The sequence below is a fragment of the Seriola aureovittata genome, chromosome 20, assembly GCF_021018895.1.
Source record: "Seriola aureovittata isolate HTS-2021-v1 ecotype China chromosome 20, ASM2101889v1, whole genome shotgun sequence".
NCBI lineage: Eukaryota > Metazoa > Chordata > Actinopteri > Carangiformes > Carangidae > Seriola > Seriola aureovittata.
The window spans coordinates 16,542,032-16,553,559 of NC_079383.1; the positions used below are offsets into that span (position 1 = coordinate 16,542,032).

The following is an 11,528-nucleotide window of genomic DNA, read 5'->3' on the forward strand; positions in this document are numbered from 1 at the left end:
GAGTTGTTAACAATTCCACTAAAGAAAGATTTCCCCTCTAAACTGTTCAGATAATTATTTAAATGACTGTTTGACGACCAAAAGTATCCAATGTTTCACAAGAAAGCAGACATTATGGCTATTATAGTTGATAACATTTACTTTAACCTTAATAGGAATTACTTTAATGGAGTATTTTTCCATTGTTGCATTGTTGTTACTTTTAGACAAGTAAACGATATGAGTATTTTTCCTCCACTGGATTAAGTGAATCACTGATGGTTTGAATTGTATGTGTCATACAGCACTTCAGCCTCTGAAACAGGGACAGCCAAGAGGTGAAAAAGACATCCTTCAACCGGGTGACTCAGGTTCAAACTCTGTAGCCTACATGACCCGTGTATCTGGTTCTTTAACTGAGCCTGACCTGTGGAAAGATGAGTGTAACAAGGAAACTTATTCTGATCAATAAAGTCGGCAGCCTCAGACACATCTCTTTGGTGTCTCAGTTTGGGAAACTTTCTAGTAGAGAGGCTGTCAGTCGTATTTCAGCACCGGACAGCTCCACCAGACAGTAGCTAAAAAAAAAAAAGAAGCTTTCCAGCAATTTCCAGTGAAAACCATGTATCTCCGTTCTAGAAGATTAATAGTTTTTTAATGGGTTGAGAAAATTCACCTTCTTCTTAAGTTAAATAAACCATCTGAAACCCACTGGCTTACTTGAAAACGTCATTATGACAAAGCTGAAATAAAGCCTACATCTAACTCAGAGTTGATACTTTGGAGATATGTGGTTCTCATACTGGGGCGTTTTATTACCGCAATAAGGAATGCAGTGTTCAGCCCTAATAAGGAATAGAAATCAAAACGTCAGAATTGAAAGATTATTGCCACCAAATCGTTCAGTCAGATGACTCAGGTTCAAACTCCGAACAGTTCTTTAGCACCTACAGCAGTTGTGTAGCTGAGCTTGACCTCTGGCCTTAATAGAGGGGGGCAGGAAAAAAAAAATCCCTCCTAAGGCCAATATGATCCTATTTATGGCGTGACGTCAAATTTTGATATTAATTCACAATGTAATTAATGATAATGTTTGAAACCCAGATCCATTCTTTTTTTTCTCTTTTTTTTTAATGACTTGGCTCTGGGTCCTTCATTGACGCGGAAGAAGGATGCTCTCCAATGGGACGGGGTTGGGGGGGGGGGGGGGGGCAATGACGCAGCCACCCACTTCCCCTCTCCACCCCCCTCCTTACCTACGTGACAAGTGAAAAAGGCATGCCTTTCGGATTCATGAATAAAAAACGAGGAGGACAAGAGGAGTTAAGTTCTCAGGACGCAGGAAAGTTCTCCGCAGACTGTTTGGTGCTCTTCTTTCCGCCCATGACAGAGTACACGTAGAAACCCCCGAGAACCGAGCTGCGGAGGAGCTGCACACCCGGTTGAGAAGCACAGACTGAAGACTGAAGAGGCGCTTCACTGAGGGAATAGAGGAAGAGGCGAGGACGGGAGAGAGAGAGAGAGAGAGAGAGAGAGAGAGAGAGAGAAGAGAGACTGAGATAGAGATCCTATCTCAGTTCAGGTCTTCAGCGGATCGCGTCCAGCGTCTCGCAACTGGTAAGAAGGCAACTTTCCGGGGGGTTTTACGCTGCGTAAAAGTGGGGAGAAAGTCAGGTTTGGCTGTTTTTTTGTGTGTTTAGAAACTCGCAGGTGTGATGCGAAAGTTACTAAATATCACAGGAAAAAACTAAAACCCACCTCATTGCATCAAATAATTGCTCCTATGAGTAGTCTGTGCACTCACTTAATGTCGTTTTCTTCTCTTACAGCAGGACAATGTCTAGTAAAGCGACTTTAGCCTTACTCATCTATGGAATCATAATGCATTACAGCGTCAACTGCTCACCTGTGGGGCTTAGCTTTCCAAGTGTTAGGTATGTACACTCCTGCTTATCATCGAAGTGTTCAGGTGTTGATTCCTTTTGAATGTTTGACATGCATGGAAAGGAGTTGTTGCACTCAGCAGCATCAGCAGCAGGGCACAGGGTAACGACCACATCTGCCTCACAGTTTGTTATGTCTGTGGCTATAAAAGCCTATTGGATTACCGGGTAATAGCATCTGACAGACAATCCATAGAGCTGCTCGCACAGAAATAATTGGGGAGAAACATTCACCAGGGAGCGGCTGTAATGTAATTTAGGCTACTGAGGCAGTGGAGTACAGTGTCTCAATTTGACCTGCAGCCACTAATCGACTAATTTATGTGATTAGATAATTAATAGAAAACGTTTTTGTTGAAAAATTGGCTTAAAGATCTGGTTTCTTTTGTATCTTTGTACATAATTTAAAGGACTTATGCAGACATGGCAACAAGTAACATTTATATAAAATAATGCTTCTATTTACTGTTTTTATTCATTCAGACTTGACAGTGAGGTTTATGATGAGGATGGAAATTCCTTACCGTCCCTGGATTATGACGGAGACCAAATGGATGTGAGAAGCCCCCAGTCAATGGCTGACGACGTCTACACTTTGTATTACCCACCAGAGAAAAGGTGACTATCATCTCCTTTTCCCAAACACTCAACGTTGGCGACGTCCGTGTTGAACATCTCATTATTGCTGTACAGTCCTATCTCTGTCCTTGTACTGTGTGTAGTACGTGTGTGTGTGTGTGTGTGTGTGTGTGTGTGTGAATCAATGTAACGTATCGTCGAGATTTTGTCAGTAAGTTCAAACAGGAAGACAGAATTCATTATCATTTTTACTTTTCGTTTATTTCAGCTTTTTTTTTTTTTTGTTTGTTGCCAAATTAGTCTGGTCTCTTTTTAACTTAGTCGCTTTCTTTATAAAGGATGGACTTTAATGAACATTTCCAAATTGAACAAAAGAGTAAAAAAAAAAACCTCACTGAAACCTGACTGCCTCTCCTGTGGAGTTGATCAGTCCTAAAATCATATTTTTCTTTTTTTTTCTTTTTTTTTTTTAAATAGTGAAAAACTCCGCCAAAATCAGCATAAATTGTAAAACGAGGTAGATTATTCTGGTCAAATATAAACCTTAAAGAAATTCATCATTAGACACAAGTGAAATAATCATAAAACTACTTGATTAGATGCAGATTTCTCACTGTCTTTAATTTAAAAAAATAAATAAAGTGTCTTTAGGGCCCGACATGTTGAGATAAATAATTATTTGCAGTGCAGCTTGACATTGTTGCCTCTTGCGCTGGGTGTGTGGTGACTTTACTGTGTGGCTATCTATCATCCCAGAACGGAAAGGCATGCAGACGGCATGTTTAATAAAGCCTACAGGAAAGCGCTGGGTCAGTTATCAGCAAGGAAATATCTGCATTCTCTGATGGCAAAACGTGTAGGGTAAGAGCATCTTCTTGGTTGTCACCTTTTCTTTTCTACTGAACGTTTCCTGTCCTTTGTGCGTTTTTGTTTCTTTGGACTGATCCCTTTTTAAATGCTCATAATTCACGCTGTTATACGTACGGTGTATGTCTGTGGTCCCATTATCTCCCAGCATGCTCCTAGATCCGGCGCCCTCGCCCCCTGAATCAGCCTTTTATTAATGCTATAAAAGCGTGGAGGGGGAGCACAAACGGGCACTTGATTGATTTGGGAAGTGTCATTTTCTGAGCCCGCTGCTGTGTCGTTAAGGCGCAGAGTGAGGAATTAACCCGCGCAGGCTTAAATTTATTTCCATATGAATAATTTATGGATTTGAGTCCCAGTGGTTCCCGATAGAAGAAGGGAGGGATGCAATTACTCCAGCCTCGTGAGCAGGCCTTATTGCACGTCGAGAAATATGGGCCAAATTGTCCTGGGATGGGCTGAGAGTTAAACAGAGAGAGAATACGACTCCAAAATAAAAGCCCTTTGAGCTTATTTTGAAAAGATTCTTTCTCTAAAATGACAATGCACAAACACGTTTTGTCCTGGAACAAAACAAATCTGATTATCTTCCCTAAAAATGCTTTGAACATTGCACATCACTCCAGGCTGCATTGTTCTGAACTAAATAGGGAGTCAGAAATTATTTCCCCTCTCAGATGGTGACACAAAGATCCTAATTCAAGTATCCAGAGGCTTCACCTCAGCACCACAGGCAGTACATGCAGAGGTCATGTGAATGCACATCACATGCGTATAGTGAAACCTTCCTCTTGTCTCTCTCACAGCGGGGGGAAGACGGAGGAGGACAGCTCAGAGCCCCTGTCCAAGCGACACTCAGACGGGATCTTCACAGACAGCTACAGCCGCTACCGAAAGCAAATGGCAGTCAAGAAATACCTGGCAGCAGTCCTTGGGAAAAGGTATAGACAGAGAATTAGAAACAAAGGACGCCGGCTGGCATATTTGTAGCATCCTCCCCTCCCCTCCTGAAAAACAAACAAAAAAAAACAAAACAAACTTAAGTGTGTGCAGCCCCAGATGAAGTCATTTTGAGATCTGAACAATCAGTGGATCGCTTTTGTGTTCTTAAACATGTATTTATGTATGAAGTAAGCCATTAAAATGAATATTTTGATAATAATATTGTTTTTTATTTTGTACTTAAAGCACTTGAGGACACATATATCTACTTTGTGGACTAATTTTTGTTCATTTTAAGAAAAAATAGCCTCTATTTATGTATTCATTGATTTATTTTTCTTAGACCTATTTATTGAGGGGAGACAATTGTTCACATGACGATATGCTCCAACAGCCCTGTCTTTTAAACATTTAGTGAACAGATATGATTGTGAGGAAAATAAATAGTTTAAAAGACAATCAATGTATTGAATGCTGCTTTTTGTAAAGTGACATTAAGAGTTTAGTTGTCTTTATTCACAACAGCCTTGAAGACATAGGTATTCATCATATCCTACAAGACATAGACTTTGATGCCCTCCCGGACGGGGATGAGTTTGAGGCTTTTTTGGGAGATTGGCTGAAACAGTTCTCTCCCGAATTTCCGGTGAGTTTCAGGCTCTTTCCTGAGGCAGTGTCCTCGCAGGGGGCGTCTCATGTCCCTCCCTTATTTTTCCTCTCACCTTTAACTCTTTAACCTTGTGATCTTGCTCCAAACACTCGAATCCAACTCTTCTTCCACCTCATTTGTGCTCCTGTCTCTCTACAGTCTCACTGATTTTACCTTTAACCCCACCTGTATAGCCACGTGCATACAGGCTTGAATGTGGAGAGACTTTGCTTAGACTGATATGTTATACATATCACCACTGATTGATATGAATGGTACCGATTTATCAGCGTCTGTGTTTATGGATGCAAGGATGATATTATGATGATAAAAACTATTTTATTAGATCTGGTTTAGACCAGATGTGAGCCCTGCTGGCTTTCAAAATGCCAGTTATACATTTTTTAAAGTCAAGAGGGGACGCTTGTCAAGAAAAAAGAAAAAGAAAAAAAAAAAAAAGAAATCCCAAATCTGAGATGAGGACCAGAGTACTTTTGAGGTTTTTCTTGTCCTTTTCTTCCGCAGTGTTTACAGAGTGAGCTTACACCTTTGACTCATGTAAAGTGCCAATCTTGTGTTTCTATCAACTGGTTTCTGTGTGTTTGGAAACCTCTTATTCTGCTGAAGGTTTTCTCATGTCTCTCTGCCCATATAATAAGTATCACTATCATTTAAAGCACCATCAGGCAAAATTTAAAAAGCATTAAAAAAAAAAGAATGAAAAAAAAAATGCCAAGAAATGATACTTGTTACATGGTAACTTACCCATCGATTTGTTCTTTGTGAGAGACATATGACGCAGTTTGAACTTTTGTGTTTGAACCTTCTGGGTCTATTGTGCTTCCCTTTTCTGTCATGTGAACCAATGTAAAAACTACAGTAGATTGCATGATTAAAGTAATTGCACTAGCCACCGCATCTGTGCAGACGACTCCAACTAGATGGTTTTGCTTGCTTTCTGACTACTGCAAACATATATACCTGTCATCTCTAGATGTTGTTTTGTGTTCTGTTCTCCTCACTGACATTTCTACACAAGCTGTATGTTGAACCTTGTCCTCCATTGAAGAATTACTCTGAATGTACTTCTGCTGTGAGAGTCTCTCAGTCTAATGTCTAGCATCTGTTACTTAACCAGCTTGAGATTTTGTAACCCACTGTTAAATTGTATATGAAGGAAAAGCTGTGGTCATGTTCTATCATCTTTATCTGCAGTATAGCACAAAAACTGCCATAATTAACACAATTTAGTTGACATGATTAAATTTAAAGAGCAGGAAGGGCACAGTTAGAGAGATATCAAGCGAAAGCAAATAAAGGAAGCAAGGGTCGGGTGCAAGACCAAGAACATGCATCAAGGAAGGAGTTTATAAAACCAATATGGTAAGACTGAAAACCCACTACCAACAAGTACCATTAAAAACAGTCTAGTATATGCACACTTCCTCCCAGTTCCTGAGGAAACTACGATGATACATCAGGCACAATTTTGCAGAAATAAAAAACAAGTTGATCTTTAGTTTTCAAAAAGCAGGGTAAAAGTTCTTCGATTTGTGTTTATTGTATCAATCTTTCTTTAATTTTGCATTCTCCTCTAGGCTTTGTGACGCAGGAAGCAGTTTGCAGCTGTGGTGCCTTGCATCGACTTTAAAATCGCCATGAATCACAGATGGCTATTTAGTGGCCCTACAATGCTGCACATCATCAGCTTACATTTCACCCTTTTGTTGTTGTTCTTGTGTTGCACAGACGTTTGATAGGATCTCTATAGTACCATCCAGCTTAGACGTCAAGCGTTCTTGCTTGCACTGCTTTCTTTTGCACTTTGTTTTTAGAGCACTAGATTAGATTTTTGTGAAAACAGAGGGAAGGATCAGTTTCCCCTCTCCATGAAACATTATATGTATGATAATGAAAGCGCCAATAGCCTTACTAAAATGAAATAATCTTCAAAGATATATTTACTGTGTAGAAAATGAATATTAGATTACTACTTCAAATGACGATCTGCAAAGGTCCAGTCAATAAATGTTTAAAAAAAAAAAAAAAAAAGTGTTGTAAGATTTGTATGAATAAATTTTTGTAAACAACAAAAATTTCGTCTAATCTTTGAAGCCAATATCACCATAAGTCAAGACACATTTACGCGGATGAAAACAAGTAAGGAAAACCTAAATCAATCATCACAGTTTGAACAAGAGGTTACATAAGAAATGAGGAGAAGAATCAGCTTGTGGATTTCAGAGAGAGAAACAGCGGTGAAACATTAACAGTTTGAGACATCAAATACACCACACACAATCAGACAACACAAAGCAACATGCTGCTAATCGGTTTCATAGCACAGTCACATGTTTACACATAATAACTTGAAAAATTAATTCAATTCCCTAAAAAAAACAAAAAAGGGAAGAGTATCTGTTCATTTTTGTATCTCCATCATGGTGGACGTTACATGCTGTAGCTATGTGGACGTTCAATAACTGCAAGATGTTGCAAAATAAATCAGTAAACCACAGAAACAAAGGATCAGCTGGTGAAAAGGACACCAACAGATCTACGTCTCTGCCCCATGTTCATACTGACTCAGTCGGTTTGGCGGAGGAACAGTGACACCAGTTGGCTGGGTGTCTACCTCCCCTCGGGACAGCATGAGTAAAGAGACGTGGGAGGGATCACCCAGCCCGCACCACACACTGCCTCGCTGCACTTTACACCTCTCCAGGACTTCAACAGTCACCACCAAAGGCCTGAAGTACTGGTGGAACAGTTGGCCAGTCTCAACACTGGTACATTCCTTTTGTGCCAAAAACAACATTGATGCGTGAAGAGAAAGAGCTGATGCAGGCTGGTTTCAACCAACCGTGCTCAGAAATGAGGGAATATATATCCACATGTTTTGAGACAGAAATGTGCTTTTTTTTATGTCCAGTCATAAATGTAATAATCTGAGGTGGTACAACTGCTACTGGAACGGGGGAAGGGTATTTTTTCCCAGAAAGCAGTTACTGCATATTAATGCCGTTAAGCACAACTTTTTAATGTTCATCTTTTTCTTTGTAGATATTAAGGTGAAAGATAATAGATGATTTTATATGGTCTCAGATGGTCTCTTAACAGCCTAACAGGGTGAAGCAATACTTTTGAAGTATTCATATTTCACACAAACTACATTTGGGATAAACGTCTGGGTTGAATTCTCATCTCTAATTTATTGCCTTGCTTCAAAGATTTCAAAGGTGTTTGTCTTGTACTTTTGCACCTTACCAGTTTACCAGTAGGCAGGTCTTCTCCCAGCTCTGGTTCAATTCAAGCAGATGGAGACTGATGAACAGATATAAATGTTAAATTTAGTAAAAATGGTAATTTATTTAAAAAAAAAAAAAAAAAAGTGTTGTAAGATTTGTATGAATAAATTTTTGTAAACAACAAAAATTTCGTCTAATCTTTGAAGCCAATATCACCATAAGTCAAGACACATTTACGCGGATGAAAACAAGTAAGGAAAACCTAAATCAATCATCACAGTTTGAACAAGAGGTTACATAAGAAATGAGGAGAAGAATCAGCTTGTGGATTTCAGAGAGAGAAACAGCGGTGAAACATTAACAGTTTGAGACATCAAATACACCACACACAATCAGACAACACAAAGCAACATGCTGCTAATCGGTTTCATAGCACAGTCACATGTTTACACATAATAACTTGAAAAATTAATTCAATTCCCTAAAAAAAACAAAAAAGGGAAGAGTATCTGTTCATTTTTGTATCTCCATCATGGTGGACGTTACATGCTGTAGCTATGTGGACGTTCAATAACTGCAAGATGTTGCAAAATAAATCAGTAAACCACAGAAACAAAGGATCAGCTGGTGAAAAGGACACCAACAGATCTACGTCTCTGCCCCATGTTCATACTGACTCAGTCGGTTTGGCGGAGGAACAGTGACACCAGTTGGCTGGGTGTCTACCTCCCCTCGGGACAGCATGAGTAAAGAGACGTGGGAGGGATCACCCAGCCCGCACCACACACTGCCTCGCTGCACTTTACACCTCTCCAGGACTTCAACAGTCACCACCAAAGGCCTGAAGTACTGGTGGAACAGTTGGCCAGTCTCAACACTGGTACATTCCTTTTGTGCCAAAAACAACATTGATGCGTGAAGAGAAAGAGCTGATGCAGGCTGGTTTCAACCAACCGTGCTCAGAAATGAGGGAATATATATCCACATGTTTTGAGACAGAAATGTGCTTTTTTTTATGTCCAGTCATAAATGTAATAATCTGAGGTGGTACAACTGCTACTGGAACGGGGGAAGGGTATTTTTTCCCAGAAAGCAGTTACTGCATATTAATGCCGTTAAGCACAACTTTTTAATGTTCATCTTTTTCTTTGTAGATATTAAGGTGAAAGATAATAGATGATTTTATATGGTCTCAGATGGTCTCTTAACAGCCTAACAGGGTGAAGCAATACTTTTGAAGTATTCATATTTCACACAAACTACATTTGGGATAAACGTCTGGGTTGAATTCTCATCTCTAATTTATTGCCTTGCTTCAAAGATTTCAAAGGTGTTTGTCTTGTACTTTTGCACCTTACCAGTTTACCAGTAGGCAGGTCTTCTCCCAGCTCTGGTTCAATTCAAGCAGATGGAGACTGATGAACAGATATAAATGTTAAATTTAGTAAAAATGGTAATTTATTTAAAAAAAAAAACACAATACAACACAATATGAAGCAATTTTCAAAGACAGCCATCAAAGAGCTAGATATGTTAGCTAACATTTTAGCTACCTTTAAAATTTAGCCTGTCCTTCACTCTTCAAAGCATCAAGACGACACGTTCCTTGTAAGAAAACACTAGCGAACATGATAACTGACTCATGACTGCAGGAGTAACAGAAACTACACTCATAAGGTAGCTAATTTAGCCTGCTAGCTATCTAGCAAATATTAGCTAGCTAAAAGGATAATTCACGGTAGGTCCAGGGGACAGTCGATAGCTTTAGTTTGCATTGACTTACAGCAACTAAACTATCTTTGGGGCTCATAATGCCCCTTAAAAGCCCCATATAGAAGTGGTTTAGCTGCTTGCTCTCTCTGGTGTGCGTTATTGTTTAGTTAGCTAAATATTTAACCAGCAACCAGACTTTTTTTCACTCTAGACAATTTGACATTGGAAAAGCACAGGTGTCATTTATATCAATAACAACTGTATTTCATTAAAGTAACCTAGTTACATGTTCCTAGTATTGGTCACTGGTTTACTGTGACACGTAATGCAACTGAGTCATTGTTAATGTTATTATGTGTCTGTGATTTTCCTGATGTTATGACAAGGTCTGTTTTCTTTTCATTAATAGTCCCTGTAAACTTCTACCTGTAACATTACCTCAGTGTTGAATGACACATTTGTCAGACTATATAATTAAGTGGTAACAAATGGCGATGAGGTCTGATTATTAGGCTCGAAACCATTAACTTCAGAATCCACATTAAAGCTTATTTTGATTTTCATCCAAACGCAGGAGCGAGATGTCAAATATACATATTACATGTAATTGTTAAAAGTGGAATAATGCTATTTTCAGTATCATATAATGATAAAAAAAAACTAGTGGTGTGAGGCTCCTGTTGAAACCACAGGGACTCGCTCACTGTGGTTGCAGTGGGTGGCATTTGCAATACTACCACCCACGCTATGGCCCTCTACTCTGTTCTATTTCTACACAAGTGTGTCAATCCAAATTACAGTTAATGACTTTAAATAGATCCCCCGTATCTCATAACATCTGATAATAAGTCGCTGCAGAGCTGGACCTGTTCTAGACATTGATAGTTTGTCTGAACACCCCAGACCTGCCATATTTAGCGCCTGGAATCTCTTTTAAGGCTTCAATTACAATCATATCAGTTGCGACTGAGTAGTTGCAGCATCACACTGTGATGTGCGGTATGGGATGTCAGACTGAGAAACCACACAAAGCCTGCCGTGTCTCTGTCTGCTCCCCTGTGTGCGTAATAACCCCCTCTCAGACATGATGGCAGGGCTTTGATTTTGTGGCCACGGCCTCAGCTCTCAGAGGAGCACACACAGAAGATGATCAATGGGAGTGATCCGATTCCTCCAGCCCGTGCCAGACCCTTTCTTAACCTTGCTAACCCAATCAGCCAGTGTTGCCATGGAACCGCTCCCAGGAGGATGCGATGGGAGTGGGCAAGGCGCCGGTGGCCTTCCTGGGCACCAAAAGATCACGCTGGATATATTTCACTCAGATGGCTTCAGTGTCAGCTATGTTGTCTTTCACTGGCTGCAATGGCAAGTTGCAGGGAGGGGCTGATAAATAGGCTCTCAGAGAGGAAAACAGAGGTTGAGTAATGTGTAGTGATTCATAAAACTGCACAGACATAAAGAAAGCAAGAGAGGCGCGCACACACTGTAACTAATGCTTTCACAAATTAATCACACAACTCAGCAAATGTCAAGATACATTTGGAACGGACAAAAAAAGGCCGCTAAAAGTAAAAACAACTCTATTCTATTCAGAATATTGTAGGGAGA

General features: G+C 39.8%; 1 protein-coding gene across 3 annotated transcripts; it reads left to right on the forward strand.

The window, feature by feature from the left end:
• Window positions 1-1,264: 1,264 nt before the first annotated feature.
• Window positions 1,265-7,011, forward strand: adcyap1a (adenylate cyclase activating polypeptide 1a). 3 transcript variants are annotated; one of them, XM_056363682.1, is made up of 7 exons: window positions 1,265-1,596; window positions 1,809-1,913; window positions 2,406-2,540; window positions 3,258-3,362; window positions 4,175-4,309; window positions 4,836-4,956; window positions 6,558-7,011. In XM_056363682.1, the coding sequence occupies exons 2-7, from the start codon at window positions 1,816-1,818 to the stop codon at window positions 6,564-6,566; spliced, it is 603 nt and encodes a 200-aa protein (XP_056219657.1). In that variant the 5' UTR covers window positions 1,265-1,596; window positions 1,809-1,815; the 3' UTR covers window positions 6,567-7,011. The 3 variants fall into 3 exon arrangements, with proteins under 3 accessions (XP_056219657.1, XP_056219656.1, XP_056219658.1); XM_056363681.1 differs by lacking the exon at window positions 6,558-7,011 and having other exon boundaries at window positions 4,836-5,952; XM_056363683.1 differs by lacking the exons at window positions 3,258-3,362; window positions 6,558-7,011 and having other exon boundaries at window positions 4,836-5,952.
• The last annotated feature ends 4,517 nt before the right edge of the window (window positions 7,012-11,528 follow it).

Excerpts from the sequence above, each read along its gene's own strand:
- adcyap1a (XM_056363681.1), top strand. The coding sequence starts at position 1,816 with ATGTCTAGTAAAGCGACTTTAGCCTTACTCATCTATGGAATCATAATG. Across the intron at positions 3,363-4,174 it reads CTGATGGCAAAACGTGTAGG|CGGGGGGAAGACGGAGGAGG; the intron begins GTAAGAGCATCT and ends TCTCTCTCACAG. Across the intron at positions 4,310-4,835 it reads GCAGCAGTCCTTGGGAAAAG|CCTTGAAGACATAGGTATTC; the intron begins GTATAGACAGAG and ends TATTCACAACAG.